Below are 19,382 nucleotides of genomic sequence, written 5' to 3' on the forward strand. Positions count from 1 at the left end.
TTTTTTTGGACAAGCAGAGTGGACAGTGAGAGAGAGAGACAGAAAGGTCTTCCTTTTTCTGTTGGTTCACCCCCCAATGGCCGCTGTGGCTGGCGCACCACACTGATCCGAAGCCAGGAGCCAGGTGCTTCTCCTGGTCTCCAATGCGGGTGCAGGGCCCAAGGACTTGGGCCATCCTCCACTGCACTCCCGGGCCACAGCAGAGAGCTGGACTGGAAGGGGAGCAATCGGGACAGAATCTGGTGCCCCGACCGGGACTAGAACCCAGTGTGCTGGCGCTGCAGGTGGAGCATTAACCTATTGAGCTGCGGCGCTGGCCGAGGCTGTGTTTTTAAGACCCCAGAAGCACAGGCAATAAAAGCAAAAGCAGACAAATGGAATTACATGAAGCTAAGAAGCTTCTGCACAGCAAAGGAAACATTCAACAAAGTAAAGAGGCAACTGACAGACTGGAATAAAATATCGGCAAACTAGGCAACTGTTAAGGATTAATATCCAAAATATACAAGGACCTCATGAAACTCAATCACAACAAAACAAACCGGCTAAGGATATGAACAGGCATTTAACAAAGGATGCAACACAAATGACCCACAGATAATGAAAAGATGCTCGGAATCACTAGCCATCAGGGAAGTGCAATGATGTTTTACCTCATCCTAGTTAGAATGGCTATTATACAAAAATCATAAAGTAACAAATGCTGGTGAGGATGTGGGAAAATGGTGCCCCAATACACTGTTGATGGGTCTGTAAACCAGTACAACCATTATGGAAGACAGTATGAAGATTCTTCAGAAATCTGAAAACAGATCTGCCACATGATGCAGCTATCTTATCCTGGGAATATATCCAAAGGCAATGAAATCAGCACAGGAAAGAGTTATCTGTACGCCCACATTTATAGCAGCTCAATTCATAACAGCTAAGCTATGGAATCAACTCAGGTGTCCATCAACTGATGACTGGGTAAAGAAAATGTGGTATACATACATATATACTCAGCCATTAAAAAGAATGAAATCTTGTCTTTCACAACAAAATGGAAGCAACTGGAGACCATTATGCTTAGTGAAATAAACCAGTTCCCAAAATTCAAGTATCATATGTTTTTTCTGACTTGTCATAACTAATATATAGAATATAAAGAGTACACGCTTACACAGTATGGCCGGCGACATTAGCTAGCGCTTGCTCAACTCTCTCTAACGGGGAAGCAGCGGACTACAAGAGACTGAACTGTATCTGCCTCTTTTTTCCAATAGACTCACGTTCAACTTGCGCTCATAAAAAAAAAAAAAAAGCCGGGAAAAATTTTATTAATCCTTTTTTAAAAAAAAAGTTAATATAAAATATAGCAAAAAAAAAAAAAAAAAAAGGAACCTGAACTTTACTAACACAGCTGGAACAATCCGCAGCGGCGGCGGCGGCGGCAGGAGAAGAGATTTAATTTAGTTGATTTTCTGTGGTTGTTGGTTGTTCGCTAGTCTCACGGTGATGGAAGCTGCACATTTTTTCGAAGGGACCGAGAAGCTGCTGGAGGTTTGGTTCTCCCGGCAGCAACCCGACGCCAACCAAGGATCTGGGGATCTTCGTACTATCCCGAGATCTGAGTGGGACATACTTTTGAAGGATGTGCAATGTTCAATCATAAGTGTGACAAAAACTGACAAGCAGGAAGCTTATGTACTCAGTGAGAGTAGCATGTTTGTCTCCAAGAGACGTTTCATTTTGAAGACATGTGGTACCACCCTCTTGCTGAAAGCGCTGGTTCCCCTGCTGAAGCTTGCTAGGGACTACAGTGGGTTTGACTCAATTCAAAGCTTCTTTTATTCTCGTAAGAATTTCATGAAGCCTTCTCACCAAGGGTACCCACACCGGAATTTCCAGGAAGAAATAGAGTTTCTTAATGCGATTTTCCCAAATGGAGCAGCATATTGTATGGGACGTATGAATTCTGACTGTTGGTACCTGTATACTCTGGATTTTCCAGAGAGCCGGGTAATCAGCCAGCCAGATCAAACCCTGGAGATTCTGATGAGTGAGCTTGACCCAGCAGTCATGGACCAGTTCTACATGAAAGATGGTGTTACTGCAAAGGACGTCACTCGTGAGAGTGGAATTCGTGACCTGATACCAGGTTCTGTCATTGATGCCACACTATTCAATCCTTGTGGGTATTCAATGAATGGAATGAAATCGGATGGAACTTATTGGACTATTCACATCACTCCGGAACCAGAATTTTCTTATGTTAGCTTTGAAACAAACTTAAGTCAGACCTCCTATGATGACCTGATCAGGAAAGTTGTGGAAGTCTTCAAGCCAGGAAAATTTGTGACCACCTTGTTTGTTAATCAGAGTTCTAAATGTCGCACAGTGCTTTCTTCGCCCCAGAAGATTGAAGGCTTTAAACGTCTTGATTGCCAGAGTGCTATGTTCAACGATTACAATTTTGTTTTTACCAGTTTTGCTAAGAAGCAGCAACAACAGCAGAGTTGATTAAGAAACATGAAGAAAAAACGCAAAAAGAGAACACACATAGAAGGTGGTGGCCGCTTTCTAGATGTTGACACTGGGGGCCATGCTTTCTGTAACCACCACTTTGTAGTTGCACAGAGCCCTAGATGTAATGATAGTGGAATCATTTTGAATTGTATGCATTATTATATCAAGGAGTTAGATATCTTGCATGAATGCTCTCTTCTGTGTTTAGGTATTCTATGCCACTCTTGCTGTGAAATTGAAGTGCATGTAGAAAAAAACTTTTACTATATGAAACTTTACAACACTTGTGAAAACAATTCAATTTGGTTTATGCGCAGTGTAATATTTCTGCAGGTATCGTCCAAAATTCCCCACAGACAAGGCTTTCGTCCTCATTAGATGTTGGCCTCAGCCTAACCATCTGGGACTGTTCTATTGCTGCCAGGATTTTATGTCCAGTTACCTCCACTTTCTAGAACATATTCTCTACTAATGTTATGGAAACCAATTTCTACTTCATACAGATGTTTTTTGCAACAGCAATTAAAGTTTTTCTTCATGAGTTGATTCCTCTTAAGAAAATGATTGCAGTTACTCATTTTGTGTATTTCTATTTTAACATTATTGCTCCTTGCATTTGTACTTTAATTGATTTCTTCCCTCACCATGGTGTCTGCCCCAAATCCCCCAAATAAAGCAATACACTGTCAAAAAAAAAAAAAAAAAAGAATATAAAGAGTACAAAATATGTAATGTATATGAGTGAAATTAATATCTTGAGACTTTATAATTGTTTATAGCCTTTGTCTGGTCTTTCTACTTACTACTTGCTGAATTCTTTATTCAGTGGAGGATTAAGCTTATGATTATAAAGTAAATTGAAAGTATGTCATGGCAAAAATTTAAAGAAAAGGAAGAAGGGAGGGTGGGAAGAATCATTATGTTCTTAAAACTGCAAATATGATATACATGAAGTCTGTTTCCTTTATGTAAATAAATACATAAATTAAAATTATTTCTTTGCAAATTGTGAAATAACTAGAGGACTGCTCTACAAAACATAGTGATACCAAAAATCCTGTGGAGGGAAGGGAAGTGGAAGGCAGTTGGACAGTCTATGCAAGTGAGGAGAGGGAAGGTACCTGGCTGAGGCAGTGGCAGCCCAGGGGAAGAGGGGATAGGGTAAATGTGATAAACACTGATTTGGCATCAACATGACTTTCCAAAGTACCATACCTGGCAGGGAAGCAAAAGAATGAGCTGGGGGTAGCTCCGAGGTCCCTGCTTTGATGGTCTGGTAGACAATGCTCTTACTAAGAACGGAGGCACAGAAATGAGCAGTAGGTGTAGAGGACAGTCTTGGTTTTCAGCATGTTGAATCTGGGTTTCCGCAGGACATCTAGAAATGGGGTCTGAGAGATGATCAGAAACACTGGTGGCCTGGAAGTGCAGGGAGGGGTTAGATGCCTCAGTGATGGCACACAGAGTAACTTAAGAGCTGGAAACAGAGCAGAACCAGGGGTGGGCAGAAAAGATGGCCCGCGGTGGGGCAGTCACAGGAACAGGGATCATCAAATGTTGCAGAGGTGTTGGTCAAAGAGGATGATGCCCTTTTAGGAAACTGGGGAGACTACAGAAGGAGACAGTGGACTGAGAGGTGGGTGTGGTACACAGGGAACAAAATCAAGTGACCTGGGCTGTGGGGAATCTAGGAGGCTGGTTTCAGTGGCCTGATCAGGGAAATTCATGTACAGAACTGGAAGATCTTTGCTCACTCCATTCCTCCTTAGGATGCACTTGCTATGGACCAGGAATGGGAACAAGTATCTTACAAATATGAATTCATTTGCACTTGTGATAGTTAATTTTATGCATCTGCTTGCCAAGGTGATGGTTCCCAGATATTCTGTCTAGATGTTGCTGGCAAGGTATTTTTAGATAAGACTAACATTTACACCTACAGACTCTGAGTAAAGCAGAACATCCTTTATAATGTGGGTGGGACTCCCCCGATCAGTTGAAGGCCTTAAGAAAAAGACGAAGGTCTCCCAAGGAGGAGGAAATCCTGCCTATACATAACCTCTGGGCTTGGCCTGCAGCTTGGTTTTTCTCTGGATCTCTGGCTTGCTGGCCCACTCTGCAGCTGTGACCTGCCAGCCTCTGCAACCAAGTGAGCCAACTCCTTAGAACTGTGTGGGTATTAACATCAACCTATCCCAGCACATAAAGCTCCTATTCGTATATACAGAGGGGTGTATACACTTCCTGTTGGTTCTGCTTCTATGGAAAACTCCAACCCATTCCTCAAAATAATAGTTGATGCTGTCGTCACCCCCATTTCACAGTAAGGAAACCGTGGCACAGACAGAAGAGGAAATGTGGCCAGGGCCACACGGCCAGGGGGTGGCAGAGCTGGAGTTCCCATTTTCTGTACCCCCAGATTTCCTATGCCCCAGAAGGTGGGCCTGAATGTGTTGGGGACCCTGATGAAGAGCTAAAGGACCAAGGCAGAATATACGAGGCTGGGGAGAGAGTCTCCAACCATTTGCATGTCTCTTGCAGATGGGAAAACACGACAGGACTCAATGTTCTACAGGTAGCAGGACCCAGGATTTTAAGAAACAAAATGCAAGCTCTTTCCATTCTCCTTCCTACTTTCGCTGCATTCTTCAGTACCCATTCCTTTGCCCCTGTCACCTGTGATCTCGGAGGCTGTCAGTCACACGCCCCTCTGGTTGCTTCCCGCTCAGATTATTAAGTCATAGAGAACACACCCCAGCAACACACTGCCCTTCTTCCTCAGCAGGATATGCTGACAGGGCATCACAGCCCACCTAACAATGTCAAATTTAATTGGGCAAAAATCAATGCAATCCACAGAAATAATTATAGAGTCTGAAATTAACGATTTCAAAAGGAAAACAAAACAATGCATCCCCAAAAAGCCCATTTATTCTCAAAAATAATCCCTAAAACTATCTTTTGACTGTCTTAAGGAATTAGGTAACTGAAAATACACTTGATATTAAAAAAAAAAAACCTCCCATTTATCTTCATACATGGTCTAACAGTTTTAAATTCTAAACTGAGCTATTTGAAAACTGGTATTTCTCAGCTGGACACTCATGGAACAGGCAGCCAAGGGCAATGTGGGAACGCCCTAAGGAATTATTCATGGCTGCATTCAAAGACTTAGCTACAAAGATTTTTCACAGTACTAGTGACCTTTTCTTCCCTAATTGTTAGGGACTGGTGGGCTGTTGTGATATATTCATATAGTAAAATACCAGGTACTCATTAAGTTTGATATTGCAGAATAATAATTAATACTATGGAAAGATGTTTATGCTATACTGATTATTTTTAGAAGTTGTAGAACATTACCTAGCATATAATCCCATTTTTGTTAAAAATGAGGGTATTTCAAAAGAGTTCTTGGAAAATAAATTTAAAAATAAGTTCATTTTTCTGCAAAAAGTGTTGAAATCCATGTATATGGCAATCTCTAAAAATGTCACTGAAAATGTGTATTATGAAAAAAAACTTTGCCTTTTAAATTTCATTTCCCATGAACTTAAAAAATTTTTTTAAAGTTTATATATTTGAAAGGCAGAGAGACAAAGAGAGAGAGAGAACACTCCTATCTGCTGCTTCACTCTCCAAATACCCGCAGAGGCCCAGGGTGGGCTGGGGCAGAAGCCGGGAGCCAGTGACTCAGCACAGGTCCCCTATGTGGGTGGCAGAAACTTAATCAACTTGAGCCATCAGCACTTCCTCCTAGGCTCTGCATGATCAGAAGGCTGCAGTCAGGAACCAGAGCTGGGCGTCAGACTCAGATACTCCAGTGTGGCACATGGGCAAATTCATTGCTAAGTCAAACACCCAGTCCTCCGAGAACCTTTAAAGGCGCTCTCATATGCTTTGTGGGAGGCAACCTCTGAGACGGCTTCCACTCTGAGTACCTGTGCTTTTAAGCTTTTAATTTTCTCTTGGATCACCTGCTGAGGGCACGAGCAAGCTGCCACGGTGTACACAGCTCCAAGGAGAGGCCTGTGTGGCAAGGACTGAAGCCCCTGCCTCCAGCAGCGTCAGTGAGTCTGGAAGTGCGCTCGCTGGCAGCAGAGGAACCTTGCTTGAGAGCCTGGTGGGCAGCTCATCTGGGCCTGGATTCGTGACCCCAGAAACCAACAGAGCAGATAGTTACTGTTTTAATTGTTAAAATGTAGGGTAATTTTTATTCAACAACTGATAACTAACACATATGTACACAGTAAAATGATTGAAAGGATAGAATTCAAAATATGAGTGCCTTTCTCTAGGTGGGTAGGATTCTGAATAATTTTTACTTTGTTTTCTGCAATGTTGGCAAATACTTTTCCTTTTTTGGAAAACAGAAAAATAAACACAGATGACCAAGAGAAATTATATGAGCTTCTGAAGAATAGGATAGAGATGAGGCGAGCCAATTTCAGTTCTAATACTCTTCAATTCTCTTCGAGATGTGCACTCATCCCAGTGTCAGTTGAGATGCCTGTGTCCCATATTGGAGAACCTGGGTTGATCCCCAGCTCTGGCTCCTGACTCCAGCTTCCTGTGGGAAACCTGGGTTGTGTTTCTAGTTCCTGGCTTTGGCCCAGTCCAGCTCCAAGAGTTGCAGGTATCTGGGGAGTGAATGGGAGCGCCCTCTCTCCCCTGCTCTCAAAGTTTTTTAATATTCTTTTATAATAAATTAGCATACATGTACAACAAACAAGCAAAAACAACAAAAATGAACTCGAAATGAAGTGCATGAATGGTGTGGCAGGGTGCGCTCTACCTAATGAGAAACCACATGGTGCACCGTGAGCAGCAGCATTCACCAGCTGCAAGGAAGAGACTTCCACAGGCTTCTTAGAAGGAAAACCAAACAGCAGTGAAGTCATCGAGAGCCCAGCGTCAGCTCAGAGCTCTTGCTTACCCAGCTTCTGGTCAAACCGCCACGCTGCAACATAGGCATTGTGCCTCAGACTGCTCTGTGTGGCCAGGGGCACGGTGACATAGATGGGCCCATCCACCAGCACCGGCGTTCCATTACTGCTGAGCAGGTGGACGCTGACGGCCGTGACCGGGGTCAGGTCGTACCTAGTGCTGTTTCCTAGAAGGAAGAGGCATTCTCCATCACACGCATGCCAAGTACTGTGTGGGGCTGCAGATACCCTTTGTAGAAAGCAGTCACGGCTACCACCTCCTGAGCACTGCTCCTCCACGTGGCCAGGGGCCTGAGGAAGCACTTGACATGCATGATCCTCACCACACCCTTAGGAGACAGGGAAAGTCCCCATTGGACTCACAAAGACACAGGCTCAGAGAGGGTGGTGATGGCAGCTGGCCTGAGGGCATACATTACTGAGTGGTAGAGCTCGCATCCAAGGTTCAGGTTTGCCAATTCTAATTGCTATGTGTGCTTGCAAAAAGGGCCTCAAAAAGGAAGGGCTTTTCCACAATGTGCAATGAAGGTGCATATGCAGAAGTCACTGAGAATGACTTCTACACAGAGTGAGCCCCGGGCCTGTGTTCATAACCTGTAATATACGTTACACAGCAGCATATAGCAATTACAGATCACCACAATCAAACCAAATGTTTTAGAGATTGCTTTAAAAAAAAAAAACAGTAGATTTCCTCAAGGATTACTTCAAATTATTAACTTACTTCTGCTATAAAGTGTATTATGGAAACTTGGACTTGAAATATTTATAAGCTGCTTGAGTTGCCACTGCTGTTTTGGTCTGTTTGAAAGGAATTTAATACACCAATTATTGTCCATCAGAGGTCTTTGATCGAAGCCAATCCCGTAATGACTGTCTATTTACGGATAAAATAGACAACGTTTATGAGAGTATTATTTACACACTTAAGCAACCCATTTTTAGATTTTTCTCTAGTAAAATATGATATCACACAAATGTGTTCGTCATAATTTTATATATTTTCTGGAACAGAAAGACAAAAAGCAGTGATAAAGAAAACTGCAAGGTACATCAGAATGCAAGGTGTAAGATTTCTTATTTGGTTGCTTCTGTACTTACCTATCTGGCCTGCCTGAGCAAATGCAAACCTCCAGTTTGGATTAAATTTAAGCAAGTAAGGACAATCTAGTGAATTCTGGAGTTTCCGCAATGAGTTTACCCCATCTCTGTTTAGCAGTGAAGGCAGGGAAAGGAGACTTCATGAAACAATCTAAGATGTAATCATAGGTTCAAGTTCAGAAATCTTCTTGTCTGACCCTTTCACTTCAGAGTAAAGGAAACAAAAATCCAGAATTTAGCATGCCATTTGTCAAAATCTGTTGTGGACTGAGACATAAATGTGCCAACTACTTACAGGTGATGCAGAGCAAAGCCTGACCTACAAGGTACCCCTCCAAGTTCTATCCTTCCACCAGATCGAACTTAAAACAACAGATGCATGGAGTAACTCATTAGACTCTGCATAAACAACCTAGACACAGTGTTTCCCATTAGCGAGTGCTGTTTTTCTTTCATGAAACTCTGAGCCAGCTGCCTGAATAGGGGCAGTGAGCAGATAGATGGAAAAGCACCAGGAATGCCACCTCCTTCCCCTCTCACATCACTTTTCAGCTCTCCCTTCCTCTGATCCTGCACACTCCTGGCCCAGGACAACAGATTCCATGCCAGATCTGCCACTGACTGCCTACATAGTCCCTGGAAAGTTGCTAATTCCTCTGGGATCTACTTTTCTTATCTTGAAAATGAAGTAGACAAGATGCCTTTCTGAGTCTGTGGAAATAAAAATACTCAGTTGTAAATATTCAGAAGTGTAGCATTGCAGAAATGAGCACATTAACTGAAAGCAATGCATACTAGGTCCCTGTTATTTCATTTTCCTTTAAAGGTGCCTTAGGCACTGGGGGCAGCTGTGTCTGCCGTCTGGTGGCCTCCTTCCTTCAGTGCTCCTACTCTATGCCTTCCCAATGATTCTCCCTCTACCCTCAACTTCTTCTTCTTTTTTTAAGGTTTATTTATTTATTTTTTTTGAAAGGCAGACTTACAGAGAGAGAGAGAGACAGACAGAGACACCTTTGGGATCTGTGTTGTGGTAATGTAGGTTGAGCCCACTGCCTGCATCCCACATAGGCACCAGTTCATGTCCTGGCTGCTCCACTTCTGATCCAGCTCAATATGAATGCACCTGGGAAAACAGTGGAGGATGGTCCACATGCTTGGGCCCCTAAACCCATGTGGGGATCAGGGAGAAGCTGCTGGCTCCTGGCTTCATTTTGGCCCAACCCCAGCTGCTGTAACCATTTGGGGAGTGAACCAGTGGATGGAAGATTTCTGTATCTGTCTCTCCTCCTATTTCTGTAACTCTGCCTTTCAAGTAGACAAAAAATTAAATAAATCTTAAAAAGAAAGAGAAAGAGTGAGAGCCAGGGGGGTGGGAGGAGACAGAATGAGAGAATCCTCCATCAACTAGTTCATTCCCCAAATGGATGCCCATGGCTAGAGCTGGGTGAGGCCAAAGCCACAAGCCAAGAACTCCATCCCAGTTTCCCATGTGAGTGTCAGGGGCCCAAGCACTGGGCTATCTCCAACTGCCTCCCCAGGCATCTTAGCAGGGAATTGGGTTGGAAGTGGAGCTGCCAGGACTTGAATGGTGCTCGTATAGCACGCCAGCATTACAGGCTGTGGCTTAACCTGCTGTGCCACAATACCAGCCCCCAATTTCTTCATTCTGCAATAATTCATACTTTGAAGGGCTACTTTCCTTCTACTATTTGTGAACAGAACCCAATTCTATGCAAAATACTGAGCTCTCTCTAAAACAAGGCTTTCCTTCCTGTTCCACTTTGATGCTACCTGGCTCCCTTTATGTAAATGAAGACAGGTGTCAAGCAAGAACAGCGTGGGAGGCGGAAGGAGAAATGGACTGGCCAGCAGACAGCTGTATCACTTTGGGCCTCCCACCGGTCAGCTGGAATATTGGAGGCGCTGCTAAGCCAACACCAGGGCTCTGTTTGGCTGCACTTCAGGAAGAACGTTTTGGACTGTAGGCAAGCGTTCACCTTAGTCATCTGACTGACTCCTCCCCTCTCTCCTCCTGGGGTACTAAATGGGAATAATTTCTTTACACCTCCCCCAGGCATGCCACTGAACAGTTCTGTACTCTGGCAGTCTCCAAGGGGACGGTGTGATGGTAGCAATGGCTTTGGCCTGCAGGTGAACAGGGTGCCCCTTTGTAATGCCAGGAAGCCACAGAACAAACGAACAAGAGAGGTCAGGAGAGAAAGTGGCAACATCTCTGTACAGCTGTGTTTGTCCAGGCAATGCTGAAGCCTTCCTCTAAACCAGACACAGCTGCCCTGAAGGACCCTGCCAGGAAGCCCCCACTGGAAGTTCTGCCTCTGCTCCTTTGGTCTCCATCTGTCATCCCACAGATAGGTCTGCTCTTGGCTTTCCTCTGAGCTGAAGCCTCTCAGAGATTTTATGAAACAGGAGGTAACTGTAGGGTGGAAGAGAAAGTGAGTGCCAAGAAGCTGGAGGGTGGCCCCTGGCTGATGATCTGCGCGTGCCAGATACCCGGGTTGCAGGTGCACACACCGTGGCAGGGCCCCACAGAGGCTCAGAGAAGTTCTTATCCTTTCTAGGTCAACCCATCCACTATTTCAATGGAAAAGAAGCTTAATGTCCTGGGCTAAAGACTTCTCTCTTCCCTCTGGAATAATGGAGACTTCTAAAATAAAACAAACGTCTCTAAGATCGATAGTCCTGTGTCTCTATATAGGTTCCTCTCTGCGCCTCCTCCACCCCGTCTCTCAGATTTCATAATTTATTCATAAGCTATTGCAAATGGGGAAGAAAAATGAATGAGCTCTGAGGAGTGTGGCAGTTCCCTCTGAGTTAGGATTTTCTGACTGCGTTCGACTCTGTCAGGGAGACCGGAGAGAGGTTAGGATGGTCTCGAACTGGTCTTCTTGTTCACTGAAACAATGCTTTTCTTTCAGGCCTGCACATTGAAAGAAAAACTCAACATTTCTCCCCAGATACGGTTTCTGAAGGTGCCTAGTGGGCATCTTTCTGCTGGCAAATGACTGACTTATTAATTGTGTTGTCAGCGTATAAGAATGAAAGGAAGAAGAAACATTTCTGAACACAGGTACTCCAGGGGGAGGGCAGGTAGATGAGAAATCACACCCTAACCTCTAACTAGAAACGTATTCACATGCTATAAAGTGCATCCGATGTCTCAGGTTTCAAAACCTGCTCAGAATCATCAGTTTACGCAAAGTCCTAGAAAATAAAGTGAAAATTCAATGAAAGTGTCCCTAAGATAAATGTGAGAATTCACTCACCGAGAAGGACTTAACACAAAACAGCCTCTGGCTTTCGATTTTATGCTGTGACTAGTCCAAAGTGTGGGGCAAACAAGGGGAGGTGGACAAGGAGATGGTTCAGGGCTCCAGAACCTTCGCACCTCTCCTCCACCAGGACCCTGGCCCGGCGTCCTGCAGTGCCCTGGAGAACAGCGTTGGTGGATGTAGGGTGGCTGCGACGCATGTGCAGGCTCTCCCCAGGAAGGAATCATCACAGACTTTCTGCCCGGTAGCTTTAAGTCCTCTGACCTTGCAGCTGTACGTGTCATGCCAGAATACTGACGAGGACTGAGCTGACTCAGAGCTATCTGCCGGAAGAGGATTTCAAAACCGCTTCTAAGCCCGGTCACTCTTCACAGTGCTGAAGGCAGAGAGAGCGAGCACCCACAGGGAAGGGATCTAGGGGAAGCTGGGTGAACACAGCCAGTAGAAAGCCCGGGCCTAAAGTGTGCCACGTGCTGGGGGCAGGGGTGGGGGCTGGGTGGTGCCTGCTCCTCCGACAGAGCTCAGTGCCCCTGCCCCTCCCAGCATCTCTGCCACCAACCACCCCCTCCCATGTTCTGGGGCTGGGAAACCCTCATTCTGACCTCATACAAATTTTTAAACAATTTCAGTTACAAGAAGTTTTCTGAACCGAATCTAGTCAGTCCACCAAAGAAGAGCCTGGAGAAGGTACCTAGGGCAACAGGCAAACAGCAAAACAGCTCAAGGAGACCAAGGCACAGAGCTGCAGGGGAGCCGGCTCCGCTCCGTAACTGCACTGGGAGGAAACGACCAAGATCCCACGTAGCTAAACTTGCAGCTTCAGCACCGGTCTCCCGTTCAGCGCCAGCACCTGCAGCCGTACCTGAGACCCATGCACAAAGGTTCAAACATGGAAGCCCCTCCAGAGAAGCGTCTCCGGTTACCTGTTCCATTTCCGTCTAATCCTCGCAAGTAAGGGAAACTGTCCACCTGCGAGGGGGAGCTGGCAGCCGTGAGGAAGGCAGTCAGGTCACTGTAGCTGGTGTTCTCCGGCAATCTCAGGGACCTTCTCTGGAAGTGAGCGCGAGGCTGCGGCCGGGCACCTGCAGAAACCAACCTCCGAGTTACCTCCCAGGCAGAGCTGCTGTGTTCTCAGGAAGTGCTTCTCCCAGGTTTCCACCGGCCTCCCCACCCCGCTCCTTCCCACAGTCCCGTCCAGATGCCTCATTCATGCAGGACGTGGAGAAGTGACAACGTGCTATTATGGGGAGAGAAATAATAGCCCATTGTCAGATTTGTTTTGACATGGGATGTTCCTTAGGTTTCTCACAGAAAAGCATGTTCCAAGTGCTGCCTGGCGTCTGCCTGTGGAGCAGGGTGACATTTTGGGAAAGTCCGCGAATATGAGACAAGCAGAGGATAATTAATCTCTTTACACAAACAATGCATGAATTGTTCTCTGATATGGCCACAAGCCCATCTTTAATCTGCCTGGTAAAAATCTGGTCTAACTGCGGCCCAAACTGAAGCAGAGCAATGGAGCGAAATGTGTGGCCTGGGGGAAGAACTGTCAGTGGAGCCCACCACTCGTGTGTCCCCTCCCTCTATGGGGAAGCTGCCACTCCACGCGGAGTCTCCTCTGCAGGGGCACTTCCTGCTTGTGACAGGCGAGGCCGTGGTGCTCCTGGGGGGATGGCTGGAAGGGTGCGAGACGATGCTCCCTCCCGAGACCCCACCCCTCTGTGCCGGAGGATGGGTTTAGTTACAGGCTCTGTGCTGTTATCTTGTGACGTCATTTGCTGCTTAACTTGGCTCGGATGTTGCTTTGATTGAAAGACCTGAGCCCGTTTTTAACCTAGTGCTGTGGTGACAGTTACAAGATGTCAAGGTGCTACATGATTTCCACAGAAACCTGGCCAAAACAGCACGAGGATGAAACTTGCATGTCCTACCCCAGGCCTGAGGCAGATCTTGCTCCTCCTTTGCTCAGCCAGCGGCTCAGTGTTCCCAGCCCGTGGCTGTGCTGGGACTACTGCCCTGTGCTGCTCGTTCCTTCCAATCTCACATCAGAGATCTTGTGTGGGTAGTGGGGATAAGTTTTTCTGTAAGTTCTAGAATAAAGAGTTTTAGAGCTCAGAGGATTAACCAGTCCAAGGCCGTGAGCCTACAGGACAGGCCATGGAAGCCCAGAGGCCTGCAGAGAATCCTGCCTGGGGCTGGCAGTCTCAGGGACAGAGCCATGATGGGCCCCATCCACCCACTAAAAACCACTGACCAGACTTCTCCAGTGGCTGGTTCTCCACTCTGCGAAACAAGGGCCTGGGGGAACCGAGAGCACAAGGTCACGGGAGCCCTAAGTGCCCGTACCTCCATGGAAACTAACCGGACACACCCATCACTCGGGCTCCAGACCACCCAAACCCTTTCTCCTAAAACAAACCCACAGCGACGCACTAGTCTCTGTGTACCTTTTAACTTCTCCATCCTGGTAGTCTGCTCTTTTCCTTCAAGTGCACAGAATACCAATGTCTTACTCTTCCCCACCAGTGCCCTGAGCCCTGTTGGCAGCAGGCTGCTCCTGACACTGTCTCCACTTGGCCACGTGTGCCGCTGGCTTTTTTTGTGCTCCTTCGCCGCACTGCCCTCCCAGATGGAAAGTCAAAGTCAGCCCTCTCTCTTTTCATCTTCTCCCCCCACCCCCAGCTACATGGCGACACTCACTGCTTCTGTAGTTTCTTCAGTGACAGGAACAAAAGGCTTTCTCTGCTGTTCTGCAGTGCAAACAACACTGCTGCTCTGTTAGTACGGCCCTGTGTGAGGGCCAAGCAACTCCGCTAACACAGAGAACAGAACGGCGCATCTAAGTGTGACAGGGCAGAGAGGGGCCCTGCTCTCACGAGGGGGCAGGCAGGAAGCAGAATGCCGGCTGGGGACCCCAGGACAGGCTGGGGCTACGGATGGCCTCCAGGCCTGAGGAAAAACTCTCTGTGAGATGGGAAGGTTGAGTCTGGGTGCAGGAACAGCTTCTGCTCAGCCTAGGCGAGGGAGAATCGCACTGAACCCAGGACAGGCAGCCCAGCCCAGACACAGAGGGACTCAGAGAAGCACTCAAGGCCACTCTCAATCCTCAGGGCCCCCAGAGTCTCATGAGAGCCCTCTGCTCCACCTCTCCCTCTGCGCCCTCCCTGTACTCCTCTGAACAGCAGAAGCTGGTCTCTGGCCGGATCAAATCTGAGGTCCATCTGTGTGTGGCTGCGGAGGTGTCGGGTGCTGTGCTGGGGCAGGTTTGTAAGAAGGGGACCGGCTGGTCTGCCATTTGCTGAGACAGCCATGGCAAGGATACCATAGGCTGAGGGATCAAACACATTCCTACTGTGTGGCACAGGAAAACCTGGCTGGTGAAATGGCCAAAGAAACATCTGAAGAATTTAAGGGTAAAAGCTATTCTAAGCTGTGGCGCAAACAAAACTGGAAGTGAGTGTGCACGGGGTAGAGCGAATGGTTGTGTTCTTAAGCCTATCTTCAAGTGTGAAAGCTGCTAAAATTTCCCACATTTCAGAATGGGATGTAACTGGGTGGGGATGGGAGGCTGTCTGTCATCCAGGTGGTCCCCTCTCACATTCTTCATGGCAGCTCTTTCTTCTTTCTTGCTTTCTTTTTTTTTTTAAAGATGGATTAATTTACTTATTAGAAAGGCAGAGTTACAGAGAGGAAGAGGCAGAGGGGGAGACAGAGAGAGGTCTTCCATCTGCTGTTTCACTCCCCAAATGGCTGCAATGGCTGGAGCTGGGCTGATCCAAAGCCAAAAGCCAAGAGCCAAGAGCCAAGAGCTTCTTCCAGGTCTCCTATGTGGGTATAGGGGCTCAAGGACGTGGGTCATCTTCTACCTTATTCCCAGACCATAGCAGAGAGCTAGATCAGAAATGGAGCAGCCAGGACTCAAACTGGCACCTACATTGGATGTTGGTACAGCAGACTGGAGCTTTAACCTGCTACGCCATAGTGTAGTGTAGTGGCATCTAACTTCCTCACGCTTTTGGCTCTGTCGCCATCCTCAGAGTGCTTAGATTCAACCCTACTGCAAGCCCTTGGGACACCACTGTTCTCAATGTACTTCATAGCCTGTTTCTCCTCTCTTCTGCCCCCACTCTCCTCCAAGGTCAACGCAAGCCAACAACCTCTTTCTCTATAGGATTTTACTCCCTGACCAACAAATATAGGTATTGCTTCTCCATCTAGAAAAATAACAATTCTTTCCTGCCGGCACTGTGGCTCAACAGGCTAATCCTCCGCCTAGCGGCGCCGGCACACCAGGTTCTAGTCCCGGTCGGGGTGCTGGATTCTGTCCCAGTTGCCCCTCTTCCAGGCCAGCTCTCTGCTATGGCCCGGGAGTGCAGTGGAGGATGGCCCAAGTCCTTGGGCCCTGCACCCCATGGGAGACCAGGAGAAGCACCTGGCTCCTGGCTTTGGATCAGCATGATGCGCCGGCCGCAGCAGCCACTGGAGGGTGAACCAACGGCAAAAAGGAAGACCTTTCTCTCTGTCTCTCTCACTGTCCACTCTGCCTGTCAAAAAAATAAAAAAATAAAAAAAAAAAGAAAAGAAAGAAAAGAAAAATAACAATTCTTTAACTCTGTTATCCCTAAAAGTGAATGCCTTCTCTCCTCCTTCTACCCAGCCTCCAGGGATGTGGCTTTTTGACCCACTACTCATGCTGCCCTTGGAAATGCTGACCATTGGCTCTCTAATCTGCAAACCCATGACCGCTTCTCAGCCTCCATCCTTGTCCACCTCAGCACAATGGTCAACATTGTTTGCCACCCGGCCAGTGAACTCTCCTTCTTGGCATTTGTGGCCCTACATGCTGCATGTCCCCAGTGTCTGCCTGCTTTTTCCTTTGCAAGAACATTTTCCACCTCCTCCCTCAGGATGAAACTGTTCCTACTGGGTTTCCATCCACTGCCTCTCTCTTGGTGCTTCCTTCTGCTACAAACCATGGCTGCTATGGTTTTTTCCAACCTGGACTCAGATGCAGTCCTGAATGGTCATCTGCCTTCTCTCTCACTTAACAACACCCATTCTCCCCAACACCCAGCTTTGACTCCATCATCGCTTTCCTTTTCTATTGTCTTACATGTTCACTCAGATGCCAAGACTGGCCAACTTTCCTGTATCGGTGCTTCTTCCATCATCTTTTCTTCCATTTCTGCCTTTACCCTATATCACTCCTTGCTTCAGCCATCACAAAAATCTTCTAACTGGCCCCTCTGCTTCAGCCTCATCCCCTGTTGTTTCATTCAGATATAATGCCAGTTGTTAAATGCCAGTCTGATTGTATCTTTTCCCGGCCTGTGGATCTCTGCTTCTTACCAAATTAGCAATGATGACTAAAACAACAAGAACAAGTAGACCAATGCAGACTCTGACTATTAGTACATTTCCCCTGGGAGTGAAAGGTTTAGATTGGTGCTTTAGAAGTTAGGAAGTTCAGGGGCCACTGTCATTTGTATGCCACATCAGACAATTGGTTCAAGTCTCAGCTAGTCCACTCCTGATCCAGCTCCTTGATAATGCACTGGTAAGACCTACAAAGATGGTCCAAGTGCTTGGGCCCCTGTCACTCAGGTCAGACACCCTGATGGGGCTGCTGGCTTTGGCCTGGTCTAGACCTGGCTATTGCAGCCATCGGGGGAGTGAACAGCAGAGAGATCTTTCTCTTCTCTGTCACTCTGCCTTTCAAGTAAATAAACTAATAAATAACCTTTGAAGAACTTACAAAGTTCATATATATAACTAACAGCAATCTTGTGAAGACTGAACTCTCTTCTCTCTCTATGGGCAAGGAATCAGGAAATGTTAAGTGACTTGCCCAAAGTCATTTACTTGAGAAAAGTAGAAATGGATTCTTTTAATTCTAACTCCATATTACACCATGACTACCTCAAGAATAGATGCTCTCCTCAGTACCAACCAGCCCTCACTCTCTGGCCAAACAGATCACACAGCTTTGCCTTTATGTGTGTGCCCATGCTTGCTCCATGTCTATCCCTTCTTCCTACCATCTCTATTCGTGCATCCTACACACCATCCAATGTATGCCAAATGCTACCTCCTCTATGATCCCACCTCCAACTCTCAGATAGCACTGATCCTACTGGGCCTTGCATTTTGGTTATCTGCATATTTGTACACCTCCCTAAGTAATTGATGGACAGTGGCATCACTTAACTCCAAGTGTAACTCTTTCCTCTACCACCTGCTAGTGGAGCACCTTTGGGCTTCAGCTTCTGTAACATGGGAAAGAATCATGCTTGTCTCATGATATGGTTGTTGTACTGTCAGTTCAGAACATATAGGTATGCATATGGTGCCCAATAGTACCTCCTGGTTCAGAACAGCTTCAGGATAAGCATTGCTTTTTCAACTCCTCTTTTCTTTTTGACTTAAGTGTCTTAAAGGAAGATATTCTGTGAGATGCATCACATCATATTGTGGGTTTAGACAGCACTGAACAACATTTACTGAACTAGACCAAGGCTTCTCAAATTCAGCACCATTAACATTTTGGGGAGGTAATTCTGTGTTTGGAGATTGTTTTGTGCAATGAAACATCCGTGACCTTTCCCCAGTACATGCCAGCAGCAGCTCCCAAACTGTGACAACTGAAAGGACTCCAGCCATTGCCAAATGTTGCTGGGGGAAGGGATCACTCCAGTGGAGAACCACTGTGCTATTTTGAGCACTCTCAAGATAACCCACTGAGAGCCTCCTCTGTGACGGGAGATAAGAAGAGGAAAAGGTCAAAGCCTTTGTCTTCCTGGGACTCAAGAGTCAAGGAGGCCGCCATGGGAATGGCTCAATCATCACAGCATCTTAAGTCTCAGAGCAAAAGAGAAAATGAAAGAAGTACAGGACTAACTTTAAGAGAGAGAGCCCAACTGCCCTAGAGAGAAGAAGTTCCTTAGTTAGCACTTGTGAACTATGTCATGGAGGCCACCCTATGCTTCCTGACACTGCTCCTTGCAAAGAGGCAGATGAGAAGAGACAGCATGTACGAACGCACAGAGGTGTGAGACAGTGCAGTATGTGTAGGCAAGTCTGCACAAGGCAGGTGTAAGCTCTGAGGGACCCAGGGGCAGAGGACAAGGCTTGCCAGGGGCATGGTGAGAGCAGCCAGAGGGTCTGGCCTTGGGTACTGGCATGAGAATGAAAAAAGTGTGTGTTTGTGCCCAATTCTAACAGCAAGTGGGGCTATGGGGGGAGAGGGTCTAACACTGAGGTTGCTATGAAACGGTTTAAGTGAGAAATGATAAAAATTTCCACACAAATATAGTGACACTTGGGGTCAATGCAGAAGAGGCAGTGGAGTTCAAAGCCACTTTTGGAATAAGAGCCAGGCAGGGAAGTTAAGAACCCACAAAAGTGGCTGAGAAGCAACCAACAAAGAGACATGCAGAGAGCAGACAGGGGAGGAAAGAGGCTTGGGAAGGAAGGAATGGGTGGGTTGGTAAAACTGGGGAGAAGTCTGGCACCACGTGGGCTGACAGAGGCTGTGGGC

The 19,382-nt window shown here is 46.6% G+C and overlaps 2 protein-coding genes across 3 annotated transcripts in view; one reads left to right on the forward strand and one right to left on the reverse strand.

The window, feature by feature from the left end:
* Positions 1–19,382, reverse strand: part of FAM171A1 (family with sequence similarity 171 member A1) — a 139,209-nt gene that overhangs the window by 34,472 nt on the left and 85,355 nt on the right. The window contains exons 4-5 of one of the 2 annotated variants that reach the window (XM_062210501.1): positions 12,769–12,927; positions 7,445–7,621 (exon numbers count right to left, since the gene is read on the reverse strand). In XM_062210501.1, the coding sequence (XP_062066485.1) occupies positions 7,445–7,621; positions 12,769–12,927 (336 nt within the window). The remainder of the gene's footprint in view (positions 1–7,444; positions 7,622–12,768; positions 12,928–19,382) is intronic. The other variant, XM_062210502.1, reaches the window with a different exon arrangement.
* Positions 1,172–3,069, forward strand: LOC133773267 (S-adenosylmethionine decarboxylase proenzyme). Its single transcript, XM_062210500.1, has one exon. The coding sequence runs from the start codon at positions 1,498–1,500 to the stop codon at positions 2,500–2,502; it is 1,005 nt and encodes a 334-aa protein (XP_062066484.1). The 5' UTR covers positions 1,172–1,497; the 3' UTR covers positions 2,503–3,069.

This window comes from Lepus europaeus, chromosome 14 (genome assembly GCF_033115175.1).
Source record: "Lepus europaeus isolate LE1 chromosome 14, mLepTim1.pri, whole genome shotgun sequence".
NCBI lineage: Eukaryota > Metazoa > Chordata > Mammalia > Lagomorpha > Leporidae > Lepus > Lepus europaeus.